The sequence below is a fragment of the Trachemys scripta genome, chromosome 2, assembly GCF_013100865.1.
Source record: "Trachemys scripta elegans isolate TJP31775 chromosome 2, CAS_Tse_1.0, whole genome shotgun sequence".
NCBI classification, from domain to species: Eukaryota; Metazoa; Chordata; order Testudines; family Emydidae; genus Trachemys; species Trachemys scripta.
This window is the reverse complement of record NC_048299.1, coordinates 167,413,791-167,436,776: the sequence shown is the minus strand read 5'-3', so window position 1 is coordinate 167,436,776 and position 22,986 is coordinate 167,413,791. Positions and strand designations below refer to the sequence as shown.

General features: G+C 39.5%; 1 protein-coding gene across 5 annotated transcripts in view; it reads right to left on the bottom strand.

Annotated features, from left to right (window-relative positions):
- Nucleotides 1–4,394: 4,394 nt before the first annotated feature.
- PRPF4B (pre-mRNA processing factor 4B) overlaps nt 4,395–22,986 on the bottom strand; it is a 53,896-nt gene continuing 35,304 nt past the window's right edge. Inside the window, exons 8-19 of one of the 5 annotated variants that reach the window (XM_034762245.1) lie at nt 21,480–21,570; nt 20,618–20,765; nt 19,430–19,567; nt 16,784–16,937; nt 11,102–11,216; nt 10,371–10,522; nt 9,677–9,763; nt 7,717–8,465; nt 7,160–7,205; nt 6,554–6,639; nt 5,697–5,742; nt 4,395–4,592 (exon numbers count right to left, since the gene is read on the bottom strand). In XM_034762245.1, coding sequence (XP_034618136.1) covers nt 8,262–8,465; nt 9,677–9,763; nt 10,371–10,522; nt 11,102–11,216; nt 16,784–16,937; nt 19,430–19,567; nt 20,618–20,765; nt 21,480–21,570 — 1,089 coding nt within the window. In that variant the 3' untranslated portion in view covers nt 4,395–4,592; nt 5,697–5,742; nt 6,554–6,639; nt 7,160–7,205; nt 7,717–8,261. Of the gene's footprint in view, nt 4,593–5,696; nt 6,289–6,553; nt 8,466–9,676; nt 9,764–10,370; nt 10,523–11,101; nt 11,217–16,783; nt 16,938–19,429; nt 19,568–20,617; nt 20,766–21,479; nt 21,571–22,986 lie in introns of all 5 variants that reach the window. The other 4 variants (XM_034762247.1, XM_034762244.1, XM_034762243.1 and 1 more) reach the window with 4 other exon arrangements.

The window sequence follows — 22,986 nt, the reverse complement described above, 5'->3', positions numbered from 1 at the left end:
GACAAAAAACTATATATTATATAGATATACACACAGTATACATTTTGAACAAACAATTTAATACTGTTCACAGCTATGATGATCGTGAAGCTTGGTTGAGGTGGTGAAGTTAGAGGGTGGAAGAAGGTGGGATATTTCCCATGGAATGCCTTGCTGCTAAATCAGTGGTTCTCAAACTTTTGTACGGGTGACCCCTTTCACATAGCAAGCCTCTGAGTGCGACCCCCCCCATATAAATATATAAAAAAGTATTTTTAATTTAACACCATTATAAATGCTGGAGGCAAAGTGGGGCTTGGGGTGGAGGCTGACAGCTCGCGACCTCCTATGTAATAACCTCGTGACCCCCTGAGGGGTCCTGACCCCCCGTTTGAGAACCCATGCTAAATGATGAACTAGCACTCGGCTGAGCCCTCAAGGGTTAACACATTGTTAATGTAGCCTTTCACTCTACAAGACAGCAGGAATGGAGGGGAGGGGAGATAGCATAGCAGACAGAGACAGAAACACACCTTGTGTGTGGGAGAGAGAGAAATGCACACTGCTCCTTTAAGTAAACTGAGCCACTCTTAAATGCATTGCCTTTTTAAGTGGATCAGGAAGTTGAGACAGCAGCTGCTGCCCTGCTGCAGGCGTGCTCTGTCTCTCTCCCTCTGTGTCCCCTCCCTGCTCTATATGGAGAAGGGGTGAGCAAGGTATAGGAGCAGGGAGGAGGGGGATACCCTGACATTAGCTCCCCTCCCTTCCCCCCGCCCCCCCGCACAGCAACCAGGAGGCTCCAAGGCAGAGGGCAGGAGCAGCACATGGCAGTGGGGGGAGGGATAGCTGCAATTGCTAGCCTGCTGGGTGGCTACAGCACAGGGAACTTAGGGGAGCGGGGAGCTGATGGGGGGCTGCCGGTCCACCCTGGTTCCAAGCCCCCACCAGCTAGCTGCAACAGGCTGCTCTTCCTGCAAGCAGTGGACAAAGCAGGCGTCTGCCAAACGACGTTAGAAGGAAGCATTGCGCAACTTTAAACGAGCATGTTCCCTAATTGATCAGCAACGTAACAACATTAACCAGGATGACTTTAAGTGAGGACTTACTGTACAGTCAAAAATAAATACAGACTCATCAAAATTAGGAAGTGGGGAAAAAGTCCATCCTAGCTGCAAACACCATCCATTTGCACGTAGATCCCAGTCCAGACTGCACACTTCCTCCTCAAAAGCCTCAAAAAGTTTTTTTGCAGCATGCCCTGAAGATCATCAGATTTGGGTGATTTTTGACCCAAGGTCAAGGCTGGAATAAATTCTGAAGTTCAAGGCCCTTCACAGACAATGCCCTTCCAGCAGCTCCCGTCTCTTTTAAACAGAGGGGGCTTCAGGTCAACTGCTTCTAATCAAAACTGCACCATTGGTATCACCTAGGGAGAGAGATGGTCTCAAGCAGGCAGCTCCGACCTATTTAAAAACTGACCGGTCAATACCAAGACCTTAAATTCCACCTGGCAATTACAGGCAGCCAATACAGAGCACCAATTTCATGTGTTCAAGTGAGAAAGGACAGTTACCTGTTCCATAACTGGCGTTCTTCGAGATGTATTGCTTCTGTCTATTCCACAGTAGGTGTGCGTGCTTGCCACGTGCACCGGTGCCGGAAGTTTTTCCCTTAGCAGTACCCGTACTGGTGGAGCACCGCCCCAGTGGTGTGGCGCCTGTATATCACGCTATACAACTCCGACAGAGGGGAAGGTGGGTGGGGTGTGGAATAGACAGGAGCAACACATCTCGAAGAATGCCAGTTATGGAACAGGTAACTGTCCTTTCTTCTTCGAGTGATTTCTCCTGTGTATTCCCCAATAGGTGATTCCAAGCAATATCTGTTGAAGGTAGGTAGGAGTTCACAATGGTTTGGGACGACGTACCGCCCTGCCGAACCCAGCGTCATCCCTAGACTGGGAGACGCTTGCGTAATGCGAAGTAAATGTGTGAACTGAGGTCCAGGTGGCTGCCCTACAGATGTCCTGGATGGGGACATGGGCGACGTAGGCAGCTGGTGAGGCCTGAGCCCTCGTGGAGTGTGCCCTGATGATCGGTGGCGGGGGAATCCCCGCCAGTTCATAGCACGTACGTATGCATGAGGTGGTCCAGCGGGAGAGCCACTGGGTGGAGATAGGCTGCCCCTTTGCCCGCTCGGCCGAGGCAATAGAGAGTTGAGAGGATTTCCAGAACGGCTTAGTTCGGTCCAGATAAAAAGCATGTGAAGGCAGCGTTCCTCGTTAGAGGAATGGGGCTTAGGACAGAGCATGGGGAGAAAGATGCTCTGCTCCGAGACCACCTTCAGGAGGAACGCCAGGTGAGGGCGGAGCTGGACTTTATCCCTATGGAAAACTGTATAGGGGGGTTCTGAAGTTAAGGCGCTGAGCTCCGAGACACGTCGGGCCAACATGATCGCCATGAGGAAGGCAACCTTCCATGAGAGGTGCGACCAGGAACACGTGGCCAGGGGTTCAAAGGGGGGCCCCGTGAGACAGGACAAGACCAGGTTGAGGTCCCATTGCGGCACGGGGGGCCTAGCGTATGGGAACGAACGCTCAAGGCCCTTCAGGAAACGGGAGGTCATCGGGTGGGAGAAGACCGAGTGTCCCTGCACCGGTGGGTGAAAAACCGATATGGCCACAAGGTGCACCTTAACTGAGGCAGGTGCCAGACTGAAGACAATCCTTGACCTTAGTGGTACCATTCGTGAAGGGCTGCAGCAGAGCTGGAGCACAAAGTTCCAACTACCTTCACTGGCGGCAAGAAGGAATTGTGGGGGGGGGGGGGAGCCCGTGGCTCCCCTTATAGCGCGATATACAGGCGCCACTCCAGGGGTCGCCGCGGTGCTCCCCCAGTATGGGTACTGCTAAGGGAAAAACTTCCGGCACCGGTGCACGTAGCGAGCACGCACACCTACTGTGGATACAAAGGAGCAATCACTCGAAGAAGAAACTCCAATTAACAAGTAATCCACCATATTCTTCACCAGCTTTACTTTTAAGTTGATTTAAGGTATTGTCCCATCTAGATTACATTGCTACAGTGTAACCTCAAAGTGACACAGTGACATGGTGAATAAGGTCTGCACCCAAGAGAGTTCGAACTTCTTGGCTAGATGAAGACAGCCAGCCATCCTGTCCAAGAAGCTAGTGAATCAACAATACACTTAAAAACAAATGGCAAGCACAACCCCTGAATTAAAGAGGCAACATAATCCTCACCATTTCATCAGGCTGCTTTTCCCATCCTACCATCTTCACACTCTTATCCCGATTAAGCTATAGCCGTCTATCTTAGTCACTAACATGGCCCCCATGAGTGTAATATAAATTTTAATGTGTTTATCCTCACAAAATCCTGTGCACTATTACCCTATTTTACAGATGGGGAACTGAGGCACAAAGAGACTAAATGATTCTTGCCCAAGGTCACAAAGAAAGTGTACGATGGAGCAGGTACCTCAGTTATTCATGCTGGCCTAAACTCGAGCAGAGAAAATGGAATCTGAAGAACGACATTGGTATGTTATGATTTAGGGCAGAGATGGGCAAACTATGGTCTGCGGGCCACATCCGGCCCGCGGGACCCTCCTGCCCGGCCCCTGAGCTCCTGACCCGGTAGGCTAGCCCCCAGCCCCTGCCCTGCTGTTCCCCCTCCCCCACAGCCTCCTCTTGCCCTGCCGCCAATGTGATGCTCTGGGCGGCAGGACTGCGAGCTCCTGGGGCAACGCAGCTGAAGAGCCTGGCCTGACCTGGTGCTCTGTGCTGCGCAGTGGCGTGGCTGTCGCGCTGCCAGCCACCGGTGCTCCAGGAAGCGCAGTAAGGGGGCAGGGAGCAGGGGGGGTTGGATAGAGGGCAGGGGAGTTCGAGGTGGTGGTCAGGGGTGTGGATAGGGGTTGGGGCAGTCAGAGGACAGGGAACGGGGGGGGTTGAATGGGGGCAGGGGTCCCGGGGGGTGGGGGGGCAGTCAGGTATGGGGGGGGAGGTTGGATAGGGCAGCAGGGGGCAGGAGTTCTGGGGGCAGTCAGGAAGAAGGGGTGGTTGGATGGGGCAGGGATCCCAGGGGGGCAGTTAGAAATGAGGGGAGCGGTTGGATGGGGTGGCGGGGGGCAGTAGTCCCGGGGAGGGGGGCATCAGGGGGCGAGAAGCAGGAGGGGTCAGATAGGGGCTGGGGCCGAGCCAAGCCTGGCTGTTTGGGGAGGCACAGCCTCCGCTAACCAGCCCTCCATAAAATTTTGGAAACCCGATATGGCCCACAAGCCTAAAGGTTTGCCCGCCCCTGATTTACTGTATGCAAATATTTGAAAAAAGTATTTAAAAGCTTTATATTATCAACTTTATAAACAGAGCAAAAGTAAAAACCACAAGAAGCAGATAAGTTCCAAAATCTTATTTTATTAACTTGAAGCAATTGCCAGTTTGAACATTTGCTGCTATAACTATGAGTTACAGTCGATGACTTAATACACTGTAGAAGATTAAGTTATATCTCCTGTATTCTCACAGAATGATCAGCCTTCTGCGTATGGATCAATATATTCAAAGGTTCTTCAGAGGTTTACTGCCACTTACCCTATATTTGGACGGAAAAACATTATTAAAAAATGTAATGATTCAAAAATCAAAATTCATTTAACAAATTTATTTTAAAATGGTTTTCAATTTTGTCAACCTATACTTATTCACCTAAGCAACATACATAACAAATGTAAGTAGTAAAGGGATTTTTTAGTATACATCTCCAGTGCATTTATTTCTCATCTGTGGGCCCAGATTCAAAAGCACTTTTAGTTTGTTTTTTGTTGATTTTCAGTCACCATGAGGCACGGATCATGGGTTAAATGCTTGGGTTCAGCCGAGTTTCACTTGGCACCAGACCTGAGGTGTGGAGGCAGCAAAAACAGCTGCATACCACCCTCAGCCAAAAGCCAACTGCCAATGGCAGCTTCAGGGACTCTTCTATTTTGTAGCAGTTTGCCACAGCTGGGAATCAGCAGAGTTCAGCAGTACTCCAGTCACACATCCAACTCGCCCCTACACCAAGGGCTGAGAGGGAGAGGGGAGGCAAATAGGTAACTATGTCTCTACACCACTCAGGAATCTTCCATGCTGGGGGAACCATTTAGGTGGATGTTCAAGTCAGAATTAGAACTCCTTTGTTCTGCCAGAAAAGCACAAAGGGAGCTGGAGGAGGGCCAAGGACCAGGACCCACTTGTTTTTCAACAATTTCTCATAACCCACCTCCCTAGTTACAATGTTTGCTCTCTTGGCTAAGGGTAAGTAAGAGATAGTATTAGTATTTAAAATGCACTTGCTACAATAAAATATGGGAACAAAATTTTGTATCCTCTGCTAGTAAAATCTTAAAAAGATCAGTGATGCTAAAATATATATATTTTACTGACAAATTTGGTTGACTCCTTCCTAAAGGAAAAGTATCATACCCAATATTTCTCTTATAAGAAGAAAGTTAAACAGATACAGTATTGTGTATCTTCCTACATTTGATCACAACAAAATCACATCGACCAGAAATGAAACAAGCACATCATACATATAAATACCATCACAACAGGACTATTCTTAGAATTACCAATAGTGCTAATGAATGCTGTAAACAGAAAGATTAGACAGATAACATGAAAAATATTTTCATATCTTTTATAGGACAGAAACCTTTGTTCATGTCTTCTGGTGGTCATCATCTTCTTTTGAGCGGCACCTACAACACAAAGAACAAGTAAACGAGCAACTTTATTCTTCTTTAGAATAGTTTTTAAAAGTTCTGTAGGTATAATGTGCATTGTTTCTATTGGAGTTGACAACTCATTTCTTGATTCTTAAATAGGGATACAAAATAATGGTCAAAATCAACAGAAACAATAGGATTTCACTACATCTGTGTAAAATTGCCACCAGAAGTGCTGGATATGTTATAGGCGTCACCAAAACAGTGCAAATTTCTTTGTGTGGAATTAACTAACAAGTATTTAGTTCTTCATTTCACTAAGAGTGAAATCTGCATTCTATTTCCTGTATGAACAAGAAACTTCACATGTTGAAGTAGGAACAGATTTACTTTTAATTAAAAATTAAAATAAAAACTGAGAAAAGACAGGTAGAAGGTTCAAAATAGGTATGTAACATCACCCATCACCTGCCTGCTTTGTAGTTCATTACATCTCCTTGGTGGGGAACACCCCACCAGCAGAATGACTGCTTAGTCTCATTTTCCATCCTTGATTGCACTAAGTGTGCATGTTTGTGCCTAGATGGATAAAGAAGTCCTATTTACAATTTGAAAAGGGTATTACAAAAAAAACCCTAAATCCCTGTTTTTTCTATACCTTTTATGCAAATAATAAATGGAAATAAAAAGATGCATTTTTTTTGTCTCAAACTATATTTAAAACATCAGTATGGATTGGGAAAGTTTGATTCTGGATTCTTCATGTTGCATAACTAACTCAAATGTTCCAAACTATTTTTAACTTGTTGCTAAATGTTTATCTACACATGCTGTCAGAAATAACCTTGTTAGGAAGGTGAAGTTGGTGTCTCATCAAATCAGACCCATGGAGTAGGCGTAGAGTGGCCTGTGCCTCGCTTTCCTTTCTCTCTTTCAGCACCATCAAAAGGAAAAGTGAGAAAAATAGCACAAACATTAGTTAAAGCCTGAATTGAATCATATATCCTACAGGAATAATTTCATAACAATGAAAGCAGATAGACAGTATCTGTAGGTTTTTGGTTTGTTTTCTTTTACAATGATGATAATTAGAGATCTAATTAATGTAGTCTAATATCGCCTTCCAAAGATCATAACTTTTAATAATCCCTTTAATTAAAGGATTTACAGAAAAATGAAGGGTTTCTTCTTACATATTACCTGATTTACCAGCACTGAAGACAAAATCTTTTAAAAATGGCTACAAATGCCTTGTTCACAAAAGACTTTATTATCTAATGATGCATACTGAAAACATACAGAAATCTGCATGGTCCACTTTACATGCAGCAGAACAATCTTCACTTTACAATAAGTGAGTGTCAACTGTTTTATGCAAGAGACAACACTGTCACATTTCTTAAAGAAAAGCTTCATTTACAAAAGAAATAAAAGGTAAAGAAGCAATTACCGCTTTTAAAAAGCAGCTGCTTTGTTCAAGAGTGGAAGGTTTATGCCTGTATTGAAAGACAACATGATCACAAATAATGAAAACAATGAACAAATGAAACACTTTTAGCATAAAGCAGTACACTTTCAAAATGACATACAAATAGTTAAAAATTTCATTATGTTGTCTATCTATCCTTTAGATATAAGGTCTTTCAGAATCAGATCCCAACATATGTAATTAGTAAATGAAAACTCTTCTGTAAGTATTGGTTCTATGTCATAGTGAACTATATTTAACAAAATTTATACAAAGTCTATAGCAAGTTGATTAAAAAAATTAAAGTAATAAGAACAGTACACTGAAGGCGCTCTATCCATCAAGTGCGCATTCTCCAAATTTTAAATGTGATGAACAGAACAGAAGTCGTAACTATGCCACAGTTGCAATGCCAGAAAATAAAAACATCATTTATCAAACATGCAGGGAATTCTGCCATAAAGCTATTGTCTCTCATTTGTCAGTTGTTCCAGTAAAATAACATCTTAAACACCGGTGATGTTGATGGTTTAGCTTACCTTCAGTGTACTGAAAGTTGTACACAACCTGCTTTAAAAGAGGAGACCATCCCTGCAGGCAGGCTCAAGAAGGAACAGACCCCCTTCGGCACTGACTACACCAAGGGCATGCTGCTGTGGCCTGCACACACACACCTAGGAAAATGTGAATATAAACAGCATTTATGCTGGCCATTTTTTAAAGACAAAAAATGAAGCCAAGTCTGCTAAGAACAAATCAACCACCCAGTATTACTGTTCTTTTATAACAAGCTTTTTTTTTTTTTTTATAATATATGAACTGCAACCATATACATTAGCATTGTACTTGTGTGCAGTCTTGGCAATTAAAACAGTTCTACAGTGAAAATTTTCACATAAGACACAAACAGAATTACTCTAACATTTCTAAAAGAAATATCAGCCTTGGTGTTAATTCAAATATATCATTCTTCCTCAACTTTGCAGGGGAAATATTTATGTTTATATACATTAATAAACTGCTGTGAAATTTCTTCAGTCTTTGTATCTTAACTACTCAAACCCTTTGGACTTCTTCATCTGATTTAAATTTTTTCCTGGATGAAGGCGTGTTGCAGAGCCTGGTTGATGCTAATCCGTTTGGCTGGGTCTAACATTAGGATCTGGTCCAACAAGTCCTTTAGCTGATGTACTTTTTTCCGCTGGTCTTCAGGGAGTCGTTGGCACCCAATCAAGTCTGCTAACAGGTCCTTGGTTGGATTAATGGTGCTCATGACAGTAACTTTTTCCTAATACAAAAAGTGCAACCAACATTTACTTCTGTATAAATTAGCACTGTTACTAAAACCACTATGAGCACAATAACAAGCACATAGTTAAAGAACTCTCTCTCTGCTGTTATTCCTCCTAAGTTTACTGCTGTCTAACACATATGTAGTGTTGTAACTCTTATGATTGTAAATGTTATTTAAAGAAATACTGAAAACTGAACATAAAGACTAATAAATGTGCTTTATGCCAAATGCATTCATTTCCTTGCACATCTCATTTAAGTTCTGCTTCTCTACATTTGAGACTCAGTGGATTAGTATACTAAGAATTCTAAATGAGAAAGCATGTTCTATACTTGCCAATTTGATGCATTCTTAGGGTGCACTCTAACATTCAATGGTACACATTATAATCCCTAAGGGCATATCTACCCTACAAAATTATGTTGGCCTAAATTGCGTCAGCACACAGCCACCAGTCACTGAATTGTTTTTGCGGTTCACACTATGCTCCTTGTGTTGGTGGTGCATGTCCTCACCACAAACGCTTGTACTGACTGTACTGTCAGTATGGGGCATTGTGGAATGGCTTCTGAAAGCCAGTAACAGTCGATGTAAGCAACACAGTGTTTATACTGACACTGCATCGACCTAACTACATCAATACTGACTCTATGCCTCTTGTGGAGGTGGAATTTTTAAGTCGGCATAGTGGGGCAGTTATGTTGACGGGAGCGAAATTTTAGCATAGACACTTACATAGTTAGATTGACGTAAGCTGCCTTGCGTCGACCTAACTCTGTACTGTAGACCAGGCGTAAGGGAGTATTCTATAACAAATATTTCACATAAAAGTTGCACATTTTCTAATTTTAACAAAACAAAGGAAGGCAGCACTATTAAGATTTATTCATAATTTCAAGTTAAATTTATACAAGGTTAAATTATATGAAGGAGTGTACTCAGTTTATGATTGAGAATAACCAGATTTTTTTTTAAAACAAATGCAAAACCATAGGGAAATCCCCTGTTGCTAGAACATAAATTAACCTATCACAAACTGTCTGCATTCTGCAGGGGAAAAAAATATTTTAAACAGCCTTTACAACGTATCTTGATACTAGTTAGGACATTAATTAATAGTTCATTAATTACTGAATTTCATAACTGAAATATTATAATTAAAAAAAATAAAAAATTACAGTTCAGTTAGTTCATTTAAAACTTACCCTTTCTGTTACTTTGTCTACTTCTATATACATGAAGTTGAGATTTTGATCAAAGTGTTGATCTTTGAATACACCTTTTCGGATCATCTGAAAATAAAACAGAGGCAGAAGTTTTGTAAAGTTCTTTGTCTTGAAAACTTCAGATTTTAGACTCATCATAACAGAAGATTACATCTACTGACTTACAGTAATATGAATTACTTAACACTTTTAACAGTCTTTCAGAGAAATGACTAGAACATAAGAACAGCCATACTGAAGCAGACCGATGGTCCATCCAGCACAGTATCCTGTCTTCTGACATTGGCCACTGTCAGATGTTTCAGAGGGTCTGAACAGAATAGGTAATCATCAAGTGATCCATCCCCTGTCGCCCATTCCCAGTTTCTGGCAAGACTAGACTGAATAAAATGTCACTCAAATCAGCTGGAAAACGCACACAGTTATCTTCCATTTACTTACGTGTTTTATTTTTTCAGCTCAGTGTATAAAAGAAGTTTCTGTTTTCACTTAACACTTAGTCTATGAAAAAGAAGTCATGTACTTTCATGTCATAAAATTTATAATCAATAATTCTACAGTCAAAAGGTTGTTATATGCTAGCTGTTAAGACATCAGACCGAATTCAGTGTTTACTATGATGCCCATTACTGCAATTTCATATGAGATTTTAAACAGTTTACACATTTCTTACCTTGTTTGGCATCTTTCCTTTGAGGTCCATGGCAAGTTTCAACATATGGTTATTGGTTTTGCCAGGAAACAGTATTTTTCCTGTATAAAGTTCATATAACGTGCAGCCTACTGACCACATATCTATACCATAATCATAGATTTTGCCTATAACTGAAACAGAAGAGTTTTCTGATTACATCACTTAATACCACAAAAGCAGGCATAAACATAACATACAATAAGAATAAACAGATCCTGTAAATTAGGAGCTACCTTAAAACTCATATTCCTAAGAAGAGGAAAGTGCCAAAGGAAGAGAATGGAAGTCTTTCCATTTTCCCATGACAGTGGGCTTTAACTGTAACTGCCCTGGCTTCCACAAATAAAAAACAGTGAAAACTGTGAACCGGAATTGCCCATCCCTCCCGCCCCCCCCCCCCAGAAGGGAAAGGTCATGTGAGCTTCTGCTCACCAAAGTCTGTCTGTTCTGCCTCTGCAACATTCCAAATCCCTGCCTGACTAGGACCAAACAATGAGCATCTCAAGCTCTCTTTCACCAGATGCTAGTGTGTTCTGCTACTGACAGATCGTGGGACTGGCTACATTAAGATTATTGTTTTAACTTTGGTTTTAGTTTTTAGAGTATCTATGAAGCATCAATGTTCCGAATACATATGGCCATGAATGATAATTACCAGTCAAGTATTTACATAATTTAAATACAGAGAGAAATACGTCAGATAAACTTACTAATTTCAGGAGCTCGATAAAATCTACTGACAAGATATGGTGTGATGTCATTATCTGCAACATGTGAAGCTGATCCAAAATCACAAAGCTTTAATATGGTTTTAGATTCATTCACCTGCAAATTAAATAAAAACTTTACTGGCACAGTGACAGTACATAGATGGTCACTGATGCTGTGATAGTACATAAACTGTCATACACCAGTAACAAGACAATATCAAATCATCCAATAATCCCCTCAACTAACTTTAATATTTGTTCCCCCCACTCTATTTTGGTTCCTTGTATTCTAATAAAACTATAATACCTTCTTAAACTGGAAATGACAATGAATGACACAACGTCATAAAGACTACTGAATTTAAAATTCATTTTTACTGGTCAATTTGACTAAGTTTACAGTTGTTTGTCTATAAACTGAGAGACCATTAAATAACATTTCCAAATTTATATTGTCTCTCTACTTATATCAAATGCACATGCTACTAGCCCATAAAAAATAATGAGTTAATATGATTGACAAAAAAAATTAAAACCATGGACAAATATGTCAAAGAACTGTGTGTTCATTTTTTTTTTTTTTTTTTTTTTTTTTATTTTTTCTTCTATGTATACAGTAAGAATGACACCTGGTGAGAAAGGCTGGAATCTGCTCCCCAGGCTGCCATTCATGAGCCCGAACAATGTGCAGGATTAATAAGTGAAGATTATTTACATTCCAATGTGTCTTTCTCCTTCAAAAGAAACATACACAAATTCTGAGCTGAGGCAAACTCAGCGTGCGCCTCCCCCAAATACAGAACCAATACACATTTCAAATAGTAGCAGAGTCCTTGTCACTCTTCCCCCAGTCATCAAAGAAATGGCTCTTCCTTGCCATATTTGGCTTGATCAAAAGTTGGTCATATAAAAGGTCCTGAGGATCCCCTAAATCTTCCCCAATCTACTTCTCTAGAGCAGAGTTTCTCAAACTGGGGGTCCCGACCAAAAAGGAGGTCGCAAGGCAATTGGGGAAGGGGGTCACAAGATCACCTTTTCCCTTGCCTCACAGCTAGGCAGCCAAAGAGCAGTGGCTGCTGGCTGGCTGCCCAGCTCTAAAGGCAGTGCTGCTGCCAGCAGCAGCGCAGAAGTAAGGGGGGGATGGTATGGTTACTTAGCTCTGCACTGATGCAGTGAAAAATATATCCAGTACCAAGAGTGGGGTGGGGAGGGTCATCACAACCTGAAATATTTTCAAAGGGAGGCCCAGCAAAAAAAAGTTTGAGAATCTCTGCTCCAGCGAATTAAGACAGGGTAGCAGCCTGCACAGAACTAGACAACATTCCCTGTCTGAAGATTGGTCCAGAATGTGCTCATGTAATGAAGGCACATGATTTTTCCACTCAGAGCCCAAGTGAGTCACCTCTGCAATGCAATCCAATGATCACAAGGAAAGAGCAACCAAAAGTCACTTCCATACCTGGATAGCATGAACTGCAGCACTCAGCTCTGTTGCCAAACCAGAGAGCTGGCTAAATTTCTCACTCTCTAAATCTGGTATTCATACATCAACTTACTGTGTCAGTAATAACAATGCACATTGGAATTAGTAGTTCTTAGCTAATTAATATTACATAGTTCATGTCATTTTTCAGGTAAATATTCTTATAGCTGGAAACATACAGCCTCTATTAGATTACCACACCAGCAGTAAGTCTTAAATACCTCATATGCAAATGAAATGAATCAACTATAAAGGACTGGCCAAAAAAAAAAAAAAAAAATATTCTAGAAAGTTTTACACTGTTTGGAATAGAATTCATGCCTCCAATACAAAGTTAGAACATTTGTTGAAGTCGTTTACGAACATAAATATTCATTTTGTATGTATTGTAATAAAATTTAGAATCTTTAATATGAAAAAATATTCCAGTAGGACATATATATTCAAGTAGTCAGAAAACATTATTTTATTATTTGTTATATTATTCAGCTTTCACAAGTTGAACAGGCATTTGCTGAGATTAAAGCAATGCACTTCAGTACTTTTCACACAAGTTTAAATGTGAGACCTCACTGCACTCCAGAGCTTAACTTTACAGTCACTTGCCTCTGGAATTTTTTGATGGCTGGATTTTCTCTAAGAAAAAAGGGGTAGGGTTGCACGTGCATGTAGTTTTTTGTTTCTGTTTGTAGAATGAATGGAAAAGTGAAAACTTATATACTGAAAAAAGCAAAATTCTAAATTGAGCCAGAACTTCTAGTATGACTAATACAAAAAACACCAAAGGGGAAGAGCATACAAGAATTTTTCAAGTTGTATTCAGAAATATTTGCAAAAGCTGGAGATGACCCTGAATAAACTGAAGATAACATCATAAAGGTGAGAACTTTATTTTTCTAATAGAACATATTGTCCTGTATGTGTGTAAATGGCTAGATGCCATAGAGAATTCCTTTATCAAAATGAGGATCACATTGATAGCTTGGATCACTGTAGTTATAGGAAAAGCTGTAATTTCTAGGGGTTGCTGACAACTCATAAAAGGACATTACTTTTTTTTTTTTTTAAATGATACTTGGATGTGAATTGAGGCCTTAAGATCTTTCACAGTTTGATTTCCTTTTTTAAAAGGGTGCACTTAAAGCTTCTTGGGCAGAAGAACTGAAAGACAGAATGCTTATTTTAGGATTCCTTACGTAAAGCCTTTGCTTTTCACATAGAGGTCTAAAGATTAGCTTTAAAATATTTGGACAGTAGAATTCTTACTCATGTGGGCAATTTTTAAAACTCAATATTTTAACTATGTTATAGGTGGAAACCTCTTTCAGTCATTGAGTAAATAGGAAATTTTAGAAATAGAAAAAGCCTTATGTTCTTGCCTGCTCACTTTTTTTTTTCAGGCACATCTATTTGGTTAAAATGATTATACTACATTGTCTATTAAATTTATTACAGATTATTTCAACCATGCTAATAAGAAAAAATATAATCATCTTGGGGGGAAAAAATGTATTGTCATTCTGTGGCTGGACAGACCACAAATTAGTTAAGCCAAGCTCAAACTTTGTAGGGAACATAGAAGAAAGTTCTGATTGAACCTTAAAATGTATAATATAACCTGTCAATCTGAGCACTTAAATTGGTTTCTGAATACTTGGGTGGAGAGCTAGAGTAGGAGTTTTTGGACCTATTCCATTTAACTTAATCCTCTTCATTATTTCAAGTCTTTATGATCCTGTATAATACTATTACAAGTCATGCTTCTAAGCACTGAAATTATTTTTTAGTTGATGCTTTCAAGAGAACAGAGGGAAGGTATCCATCAGTTCAAATTAGTCAGACTTCTCACCTTAGATAACATTAAGGGAACAATTCAGATTTCCTTCAGGGGATTCTAACTCAATATATTTGATTTTTAAAAATGTATTTAAGAAAAGCTAAGTTATTTTAACACAGTTCAGACAGAGAGAGAGAGAGAGAGATATCTATAATATAGTCAGCTTAGAAAAGATTAATCTCTTTGAACAGTCAAATTAAACAAGATAATTAGGCAAACTGGATTTTTCATTCATGCAAGCTTCAGAATCAGGAGGGGAGAACCAAGTTAACCCCAGCTGTGCCTTAAGGCTTGTCTACACTTATAGCGCTGCTCTAGCGTTAGAGAAGACACTACCTATGCTGACGGGAGAGAGCTTCTCCCATCAGCATAGGTACTCCACCTCCGTAAGTGGCTGTAGATATGTCGACCAGAAAAGCCCTCCCATCGACACTGTGCTGTCCACTAGGGACTAGTTTGGTATAACTACATTACTCGGGTGTGGATTTTCCACACCTCTGAATGACATAGTAATATCAACAAAAGTCTGTCGTGTAGACCAGTGGTTTTTAACTTGTAGTCCATGGACCCTGTGAGGGGATTCTCACAGAATACGCTAAGGTTTCCAAAGGGGTCTGGCACCTCCATTTGAAATTTTTGAGGGGTCTGCAAATGTAAAGAGGTTGAAAACCACTGGTGCAGACCAAGCCTAAGTTAACTTGACCATTAAAAACAGCTTTTAACATGTGTTTTTATAGAAACAGAGCCAAATTTGTTACTGGAGGCTTCAAAGGAGTTATACACTACATATAAATTTGGCGCCCTCTCTCTCTCTCTTTTTTTTTTTTTTTTTTTTAAAAAGGGCCAGGGTATAAATTTAAGACTATATATGGCCCTCAAGCCAATGATTTGCATAAAGCTCAAGGGTAGAATATGGTTTTTACTTATTAAACTTTCAGGTATTCTCTATTATTTGTTCAGTATCTTATTGTTCTACTCAGCATCCCTCCATGAAAAAATAAGCTCACATTTAAACCTACTTATTTCTGCCCTTTGTTGCTTGCTTAATTTTGTTTCTCTATCTTCCCATTCTTTTTCTCCTTCTTTCTACCCCCTGCATTTCTTTCCCTACAGCAATTCCAAATTCCTCCTTTGTGAGTTTCACTTCCACCACCTTCCATCCATTAAAGTAACCAGCACTTAAATAGTTAATGTTAATATTCAAAATACCATGATTATGCTTTAGAGCAGCAGTTCTCAAACTGTGAGTCAGGACCCCAAAGTGAGTCACGACCCTGTTTGAGTTAGACTTGCTTGGGCCCAGAGCTGAAGCCCCAGCCCAAAGCCTGTGCCCAAGGGCTTCAGCCCTGGGTGGCAGAGCTCAGGTTACAGACCCTGCTACCTGGGGTTGAAGTCATGGGGCTTCTGCTTTGGCCCCCACACCCAGTGCAGTGGGGCTCGGGTGAGCTCAGGGTTTGGTCCTCCCTCCTGGGGTCGTGTAGTAATTTTTGTTGTCAGAAGGGGGTCGTGGTGCAATGAAGTTTGAGAACCTCTGCTTTAGAGTTAACACCCCAGTACAATTAATGAAGGATAACAGAGGGAGTTAATGGATCTCAGATATTGTTTCAAATTGATGCACACTCAAAAGACAGTTAATTGCTTACACTAGGTTCATATTCAGGTTATTTTCACAACCAGGAAGACTAGAAACTTACATTTTTAAGTAACTGACAGCTCAGATTCTGTAGTATTTGAATCTGTCATGTGGCCCACAAATACATCAAGTGAACCAGATGCAACCTGTGTTCTGGTGTTTAACTCCAATGAGGCTTTGCCTATCCTCTGCTTCAAGGGTATGGGGAAGAGAGTTTAAGGAGTCATTCCCACTCCCCTCATACAAATAAAAGGAATCATCTCAATTTAGAGCCAGCTAGCATGTTTGGCTCTTGCAGCAGACATGTCTGTGCTAGCACCCTCACAAAAAGGGAGCATTTGCTACCATTATCTCAAAAGTCATCAAAATCTTTCTTCTCAGAAAGAGTGCTTCCTTACTTTAAAAAGAGGGCTTCAGTATTGCAAAGAAGTAAGAGTGGAACATGAAGGGATATCTGGGCAGTTGCTGTGTTGGTTTAAAGGATAAAATCACAGGTTATGTTTAGTGTTAAAAGTTTTTTAATTGGAAGCAGAAAATATTTGATTGAATTACATTTATTTTCTTATTTACTATTTGTAACATGACAATTAGATATGTCCTAATGCAAAATCAAAAACTTTTTTTCAGAGTAAAGGATGACAAAATTTGGACTTTATAATTCAGATAACACCCTTTTCAAACATACATGTATTTTGTACAGGCTGTCTTATAGTGTTAAATATTACTTACCAAAATATTGTCTGGTTTAATATCAGCATGTAGGATGTTACATCTTTTAAGTAGTTTTAATGCCAGGAACAATTGCTGGCTGTAGGACCGTACAGCTTTAATGTGGAGACCGACATCCTTTCCATACTTTTTCAATACCTCTCGTAAATTCATACTATTTATGTATATAAAAATTATAGGAAAAATATTAAACAAAGAATAGCATATTCATATTTTAAACATCAATTTTAATGCACAGAAACAAATTCTCTTTTAGGCAGTAGGAAAAAAATCACTTAAACCAGACCAACCTGAAATACATTCCTTCTCATCAGGCCATATACTGAAATAAAAATCTCAGCCAATCAGAGCAAGAGATTCTATACAGTTACTGACATGACTGTGCTTATCTAACAGTTATGCAGCTTCATTAGGATTCACTGAGTGTCTTGTGTGTAAAAACTATGACAGTTTCTCAACAGTTGTATGGTCTTTGTGTAAATTTTCTCATGGGGCAAAACAGGGCAGGAAAACATTGACAAGACTGGGACTTGGGGAGTAGAAATACAGAAGTTGAGGTGGCCATATTGGTTGTTGGCATAGGCAAATAGATTGGCTAATGTTTATAAAACTAACAGAGCAAAGGGACTTAACAGCCAAATACAGCACAGAACTTGAGGACAAAAACATTTCTGCATGCTGATAACTTGTGGGTGCTCCATAAAAAACAACATCCTTTGGTCTCAGTTTATTAGTCTAGTTGTGACACGCTGTACCTCAAAGTAGCATCCTGCAACCTCCATATTCATCACTCACATATAGTTGTAATATTTAAAACAAAGTATGCCATGTAAGATATCACATGAAAGGTCACGAGCCACTGAAACCCACTGTTCTGTCAGAATATGTATATCATTAGAGTGTATGAAGTTATGAGATTTTGCTGCATGCTTGTTATTGAAATACTTTGTAAGTTTGGAAGTTGTCCACTGCTAGTTCTCCACTGACAACAAAGGAGGTGACCAACACCTGGGCGGGCATTGAAAGATAATCACAACCATTAATGAGCAGGGGAGTTGTAATCAAGGGATTTACAATGCTGTAAGAGGCCTGCGCAACCATCATACAATGGGAGACGGCTCAACTTGGTGACTCAGCAAAGCCCACCAGGACATGTCTCAGCTAGTGTTTTCCAGGCACATGGACTGAGGATATAAAATAGAGGTCAGTGGCGTCATGCTTTTACCCTTCTCCTCCCCCACCTATACCGGAAGCAACAAGAATGCTGGGAAAACAAAGATTTGAACTGAGAAGACTGGTCCCAGGGGAAGCCTGCGTATTAAGATCTGTGGCCTGCCTGCAATATCCAGTGGGTGAGAAAAACTGTTTGATCCAAATAGTGCCTAGTCTAACAAGGTTTAAGATTTAGACTACGCACTTACCTTTTTTTCCTTTGGTAACGATCTCTGACCTTTTGTGCCTACCACTTATAATCACTTCAGTTCTATCTTTCTGTAGATAAATCTGTTTTATATTTTACCTAAAACAGTGTGTTTTGGTTAAAGTGCTTGGGAAATCTCAGCTGAGTTTACAAAGGCTAGTTTGTGTCCTCTCCACATTGAGGGAGTGGCAGACTGGGTAATGAACTTACACGGGTCAGTCTTCTGACCAGGGCAAGATGGTATAGTTCTGGGGTGCAAGGCTGGGTGCTTGGGAAATTTTCTGGTGGCTTTCTCTGTGTGATTTGAGAGTGGCTCAGGGAGCATTCATGCAACTTAGCTAGGTGTGGGGCTCCACAGCTGTTGTACTGAGTGATAACAGTGCCTGGAGGGGTTTGCTGCTTGTCAATAGCAAAGCAGTGTGAGAGAGAGCCCAGGCTGGAGAGTTAAGAGGGCACAGCAGTACCCCAATTCCAGGTTATACCCCAGGGATCCCATCACAGCATACAATTATTACTTCATAAACCTCAAAATCACTTTCCCCGGGATACATGGAAAATTACTTGATTGTACACATACAAAGCTTAGGATTCATAGTACTCTTATAGTCTTGGTGTAGAAATGTAACCCCAAAAGAGTTTTTTTTGACATTTTTGAGTCCACTGTCATAAAATACAAAGTAGAGAATCTAGTCTGTCACAAGAAACCTGAACCTTTATACCATTTTAGAGTAAAAAATTAAAGGTCGAATCACTCTATTGATTTTCTCTGAATGTATCCTACGTGGTTGTATACACACAAGTAACATGTTCCCAGACATACTTAGCAAATGATATGAATGCATTCTGAACCTCTGAAACCATTCCAGATGAAGAAGGAACTATGAATATTAGGAAAGAAAAATATAGTGGTAAAAAGAATTGCCAATTGTCAGGACGACTCACGGCAGGAATACTAACTGATACTATTTTTAATTCATTATATTGTATTGGACCAGATGCCACCCTGACATTGTCATTTTAAGTAGATTAAAATAGTGTGGTACTCCTCTGTATATCTGTGAAGTGGTTTTTGAACTGATTGCCTTAAGTAAGTTTACGACATATTAAGAGCAGAATCTAAAAAGTCCGAATGTAAAGAAATTTTTCAAGTTAAGAGTAAAAAAAGATTAAAATGCACTTAAATCTACTTTCATTTTTATACACAATTCAATACATATTCATTTTACCTGAGTGGTTCAAATACGAGACAGAGGTGCTGTTTGTGATAAAAATGTCTGAACAATCGCAGACAATGAAATTTGTCATCAGGATCTGCATCATTGAGCTTCTTCAAAAATTCCAGTTCTTTGAGACCAGTTTTTTGCCTAAAAACAAAGAAATACATTTTTGGCCCAGAAATTATTGAAATTCTACACATCACATCCAACATGAGCATTAAGTTGGCTGGCTCTCAAAATGTTAGGAAGGCAGTAACAGTCTTATGTTTAACACAGCCCTAATAGTCAAAAGATCTACGTTTTAGTCTCAACATTTATTGTCTTTGGCAAATAATTTGACCTTTTTGTGTTTCATATGTCTATATAAAACCTCTCTTTGCCTTTTCCCATATGTAAAATGGAAGTAGGACTTCGCCCTACCACACAGGGTTGTGAGGTTTGACTCAATACTGGGTTTTGAGAGAGTTGCTGTTCAAAAAAAATAAAATAAAAATCAATCCAATATCTATTTAACAAACTTGTTAGCAAATCTTTTGCTGAATGGGTTGCACATGATAGACAGTTCACTTAATATTATTTAAATTCACATCCAGATTCACATTTAAATATAATCTGTGAGCTAATCAAAGTACCACGGTCACTATTTTATTTTAGAGAATTTTTAAGAGTCTTGATTCAGTACAATAACTTATTTTAATTAATGGAATAACAAAATAAGACATTTTAAAACCCCTAGTTAAAATAGATAGGGGAGGTTTACATTGGAAATCCTCTTCATGGAGAAAGGAAAGGAAATTACAAAAGCAGTAAACTTTAAATTCACAGTATTGCAACTATACTGGATAATACCGTTTACTGTAACATTTACATTATTCAACAAGGGACTCTAGGTCTCAAAAGAGCTGTAAATAATTTACTTTCCACGTAGGCAGAGTCTTACTCCTCTGCTACCAAATATTCATTAAAATGTATAATTATGTATCGTAATCAATTGGATGTTGATTGCTATTGACTATGATAGACCTAAAATTATTTCACTTGAAACATCAAGTGGGAATAAAACCAAGTACTGGAAGATTTTCTAGAAAAAAATTGCAATACAGATAATTAATAAGATTATTATTAGCCCCACCTTTATGACTAGATTATTAGTGCAGTAAATCTCATTATTTTACTATTTAACAAAACATGACTTACATAAGTTCATTGTTCCTGATTATTTTGACTGCCACTTCTTGGTTTGCTCTGGCCATATCTCTGGCTCGCACTACGTTACTGAAAACTCCCTGGCCAGTGTAACCATAAACATTGTAACGTTTATCTAGAACTTCACCTATGTTAACACCTAGGAAAGAAAATGAAGAGGGAAATAAGATGAATTCTGAGCTAAGTACACACAAGTAGAATAACTGACAAAAAGAAACTTTTCTGTATAGTTCTGAAAGAAACAAAGATACACAGTGCAGTCACTTAATTATTGTGTCAGGTCTACAGTGCTTTGTAGCTAGGTTTGTGGAAATTGTGGGGAACTGAAACTGTGCTTCCTTTGGTCAGGAGTCTTTTCATAAACAATGTTAGAAGTTGCATGCCCATTTCACCCCATTACAAGAAACGTTTCTGTTGGTCTTTATTAACTGCTGCTGAGTTTAACATTGAGTAGTGAAGAAATGTGCTCACTGAAGCGCTTCCATTCTGAGTCCTGGGTGACAACTACAGCACGATGGGCATCAAGGTTCTTTGCATGCTGTTTTTCTTGGTTTCAGATCATGGCAAGCGTGCTGACGTAACCCTTCCTTCTGGAGGGAGATCTCATGGCTGTAAATAACTTTGGATAGGTTTTAATTTTACTTTGACTGTTAGATTCTGTGACGCACCTGTGAGCAGTTTGACAGAACACTATAGTGCAGGAACATGCAGCTGCTTTGGGTGAGCCACACTTTAAGTGATGGCACTGTGGTATGCAATTTCAAAATAATTTTGCAAATCTTTTTAATAAGGTGCTTTTACATTTAGCAACCCTATTTTAGACATGTAAATTAAGTTAGCAAAAAATACTTACGATAATAGCCTTCTGCATCAGTCCAGTTATCCCTGAGATTGGGGTTTTCTTTGAAGTCTTTTCCAAAGCCAGCAGCCCTAAGACGAGCACTCTGAAATAAAGCGGACAATTAGCTTTTCTATTATATTCAAAATACATTTTTGTATATAACTGATTTTTCATTACACTTGCTTATGAAAACTAGAAATCCATTCAGTTATTTATCATCTCATTCCTAACCAATATTCTTCTATTTCTACAGTTCAAATAATAAATTGACCTTTTAGGAAAGGAAGTATCAAACACAAAATATCCCTTAAGCACCAACGTATGAGAATTATGAGAGAAAAATCAACAGAACTACTACTAAATAGTACAGATATGTAAAGCTTTCGTTGCTACCATAAGTAAAATTTAGTAAAGCATTAATGTACACTCCTAGTAACACACAAGATTTGTGGTCTCTCTCCCGCAGCTTCTAGTTTTCCTTTGTTGTTAATGGAGTGACACTACAATGGCTTTTTGTTACCCCTTTATTTGTGGTGACACCACTTGTAATTAAAGAATGACATCTGGTATGAATCATTAATTCCATGATTTTTATGTTTTGTTTCCTTAAAAGAAAAATCCATCCTTGACACAGCCATTCCCAGTCTCTATTCAAGCCTAAGTTAATGGCATCTAGTTTGCATATTAATTCAAGTTCAGCAGTTTCTTGTTGGAGTCTATTTTTGAAGCTTTTCTGTTGCAAAATGACTGAGTCATTACACAGATTGAATCTATTTCCCCATGTTAAGTATCCTCACACCTCTTGTCAACTGTCTGGAATGGGCCATCTTGATTATCACTACAAAAGTTTTTTTTCTCCTGCTGATAATTGCTCATATTAATTAATTAGCCTCTTAGAGTTGATATAGCTACTTTTACCTTTTCATGTTCTGTATGTATGTGTGTGTATATATATATATATATATCTATCTCCTTACTCCTTCCATTCTATGCATCTGAAGAAGTGGGCTGTAGCCCACAAAAGCTTATGCTCAAATACATTTGTTTGTCTCTAAGGTGTCACAAGTACTCCTGTTCTTTTAGTGGTGCTAAAGAACAGAAAGCATCAAACATTGTGGGGGATCTCAGGTTAGGAGAGGAGCCTGCCCTGTTACAGAGGCACACCTCCCCCCTTTCAAATACTAAACCACCAGGGTAGTCCAAGACAACAGCATACATGAAAGGAGGTAGGATGCTAAGTACCACCTAAATTATGTCATGAAGATTATGAGAAAATAAGGTTTCAGAGTAGCAGCCGTGTTAGTCTGTATCCGCAAAAAGAACAGGCGTACTTGTGGCACCTTAGAGACTAACAAATTTATTAGAGCATAAGCTTTCGTGGACTACAGCCCACTTCTTCGGATGCATATGCTTTAGTCCACGAAAGCTTATGCTCTAATAAATTTGTTAGTCTCTAAGGTGCCACAAGTACTCCTGTTCTTTTTGCGGATACAGACTAACACGGCTGCTACTCTGAAAC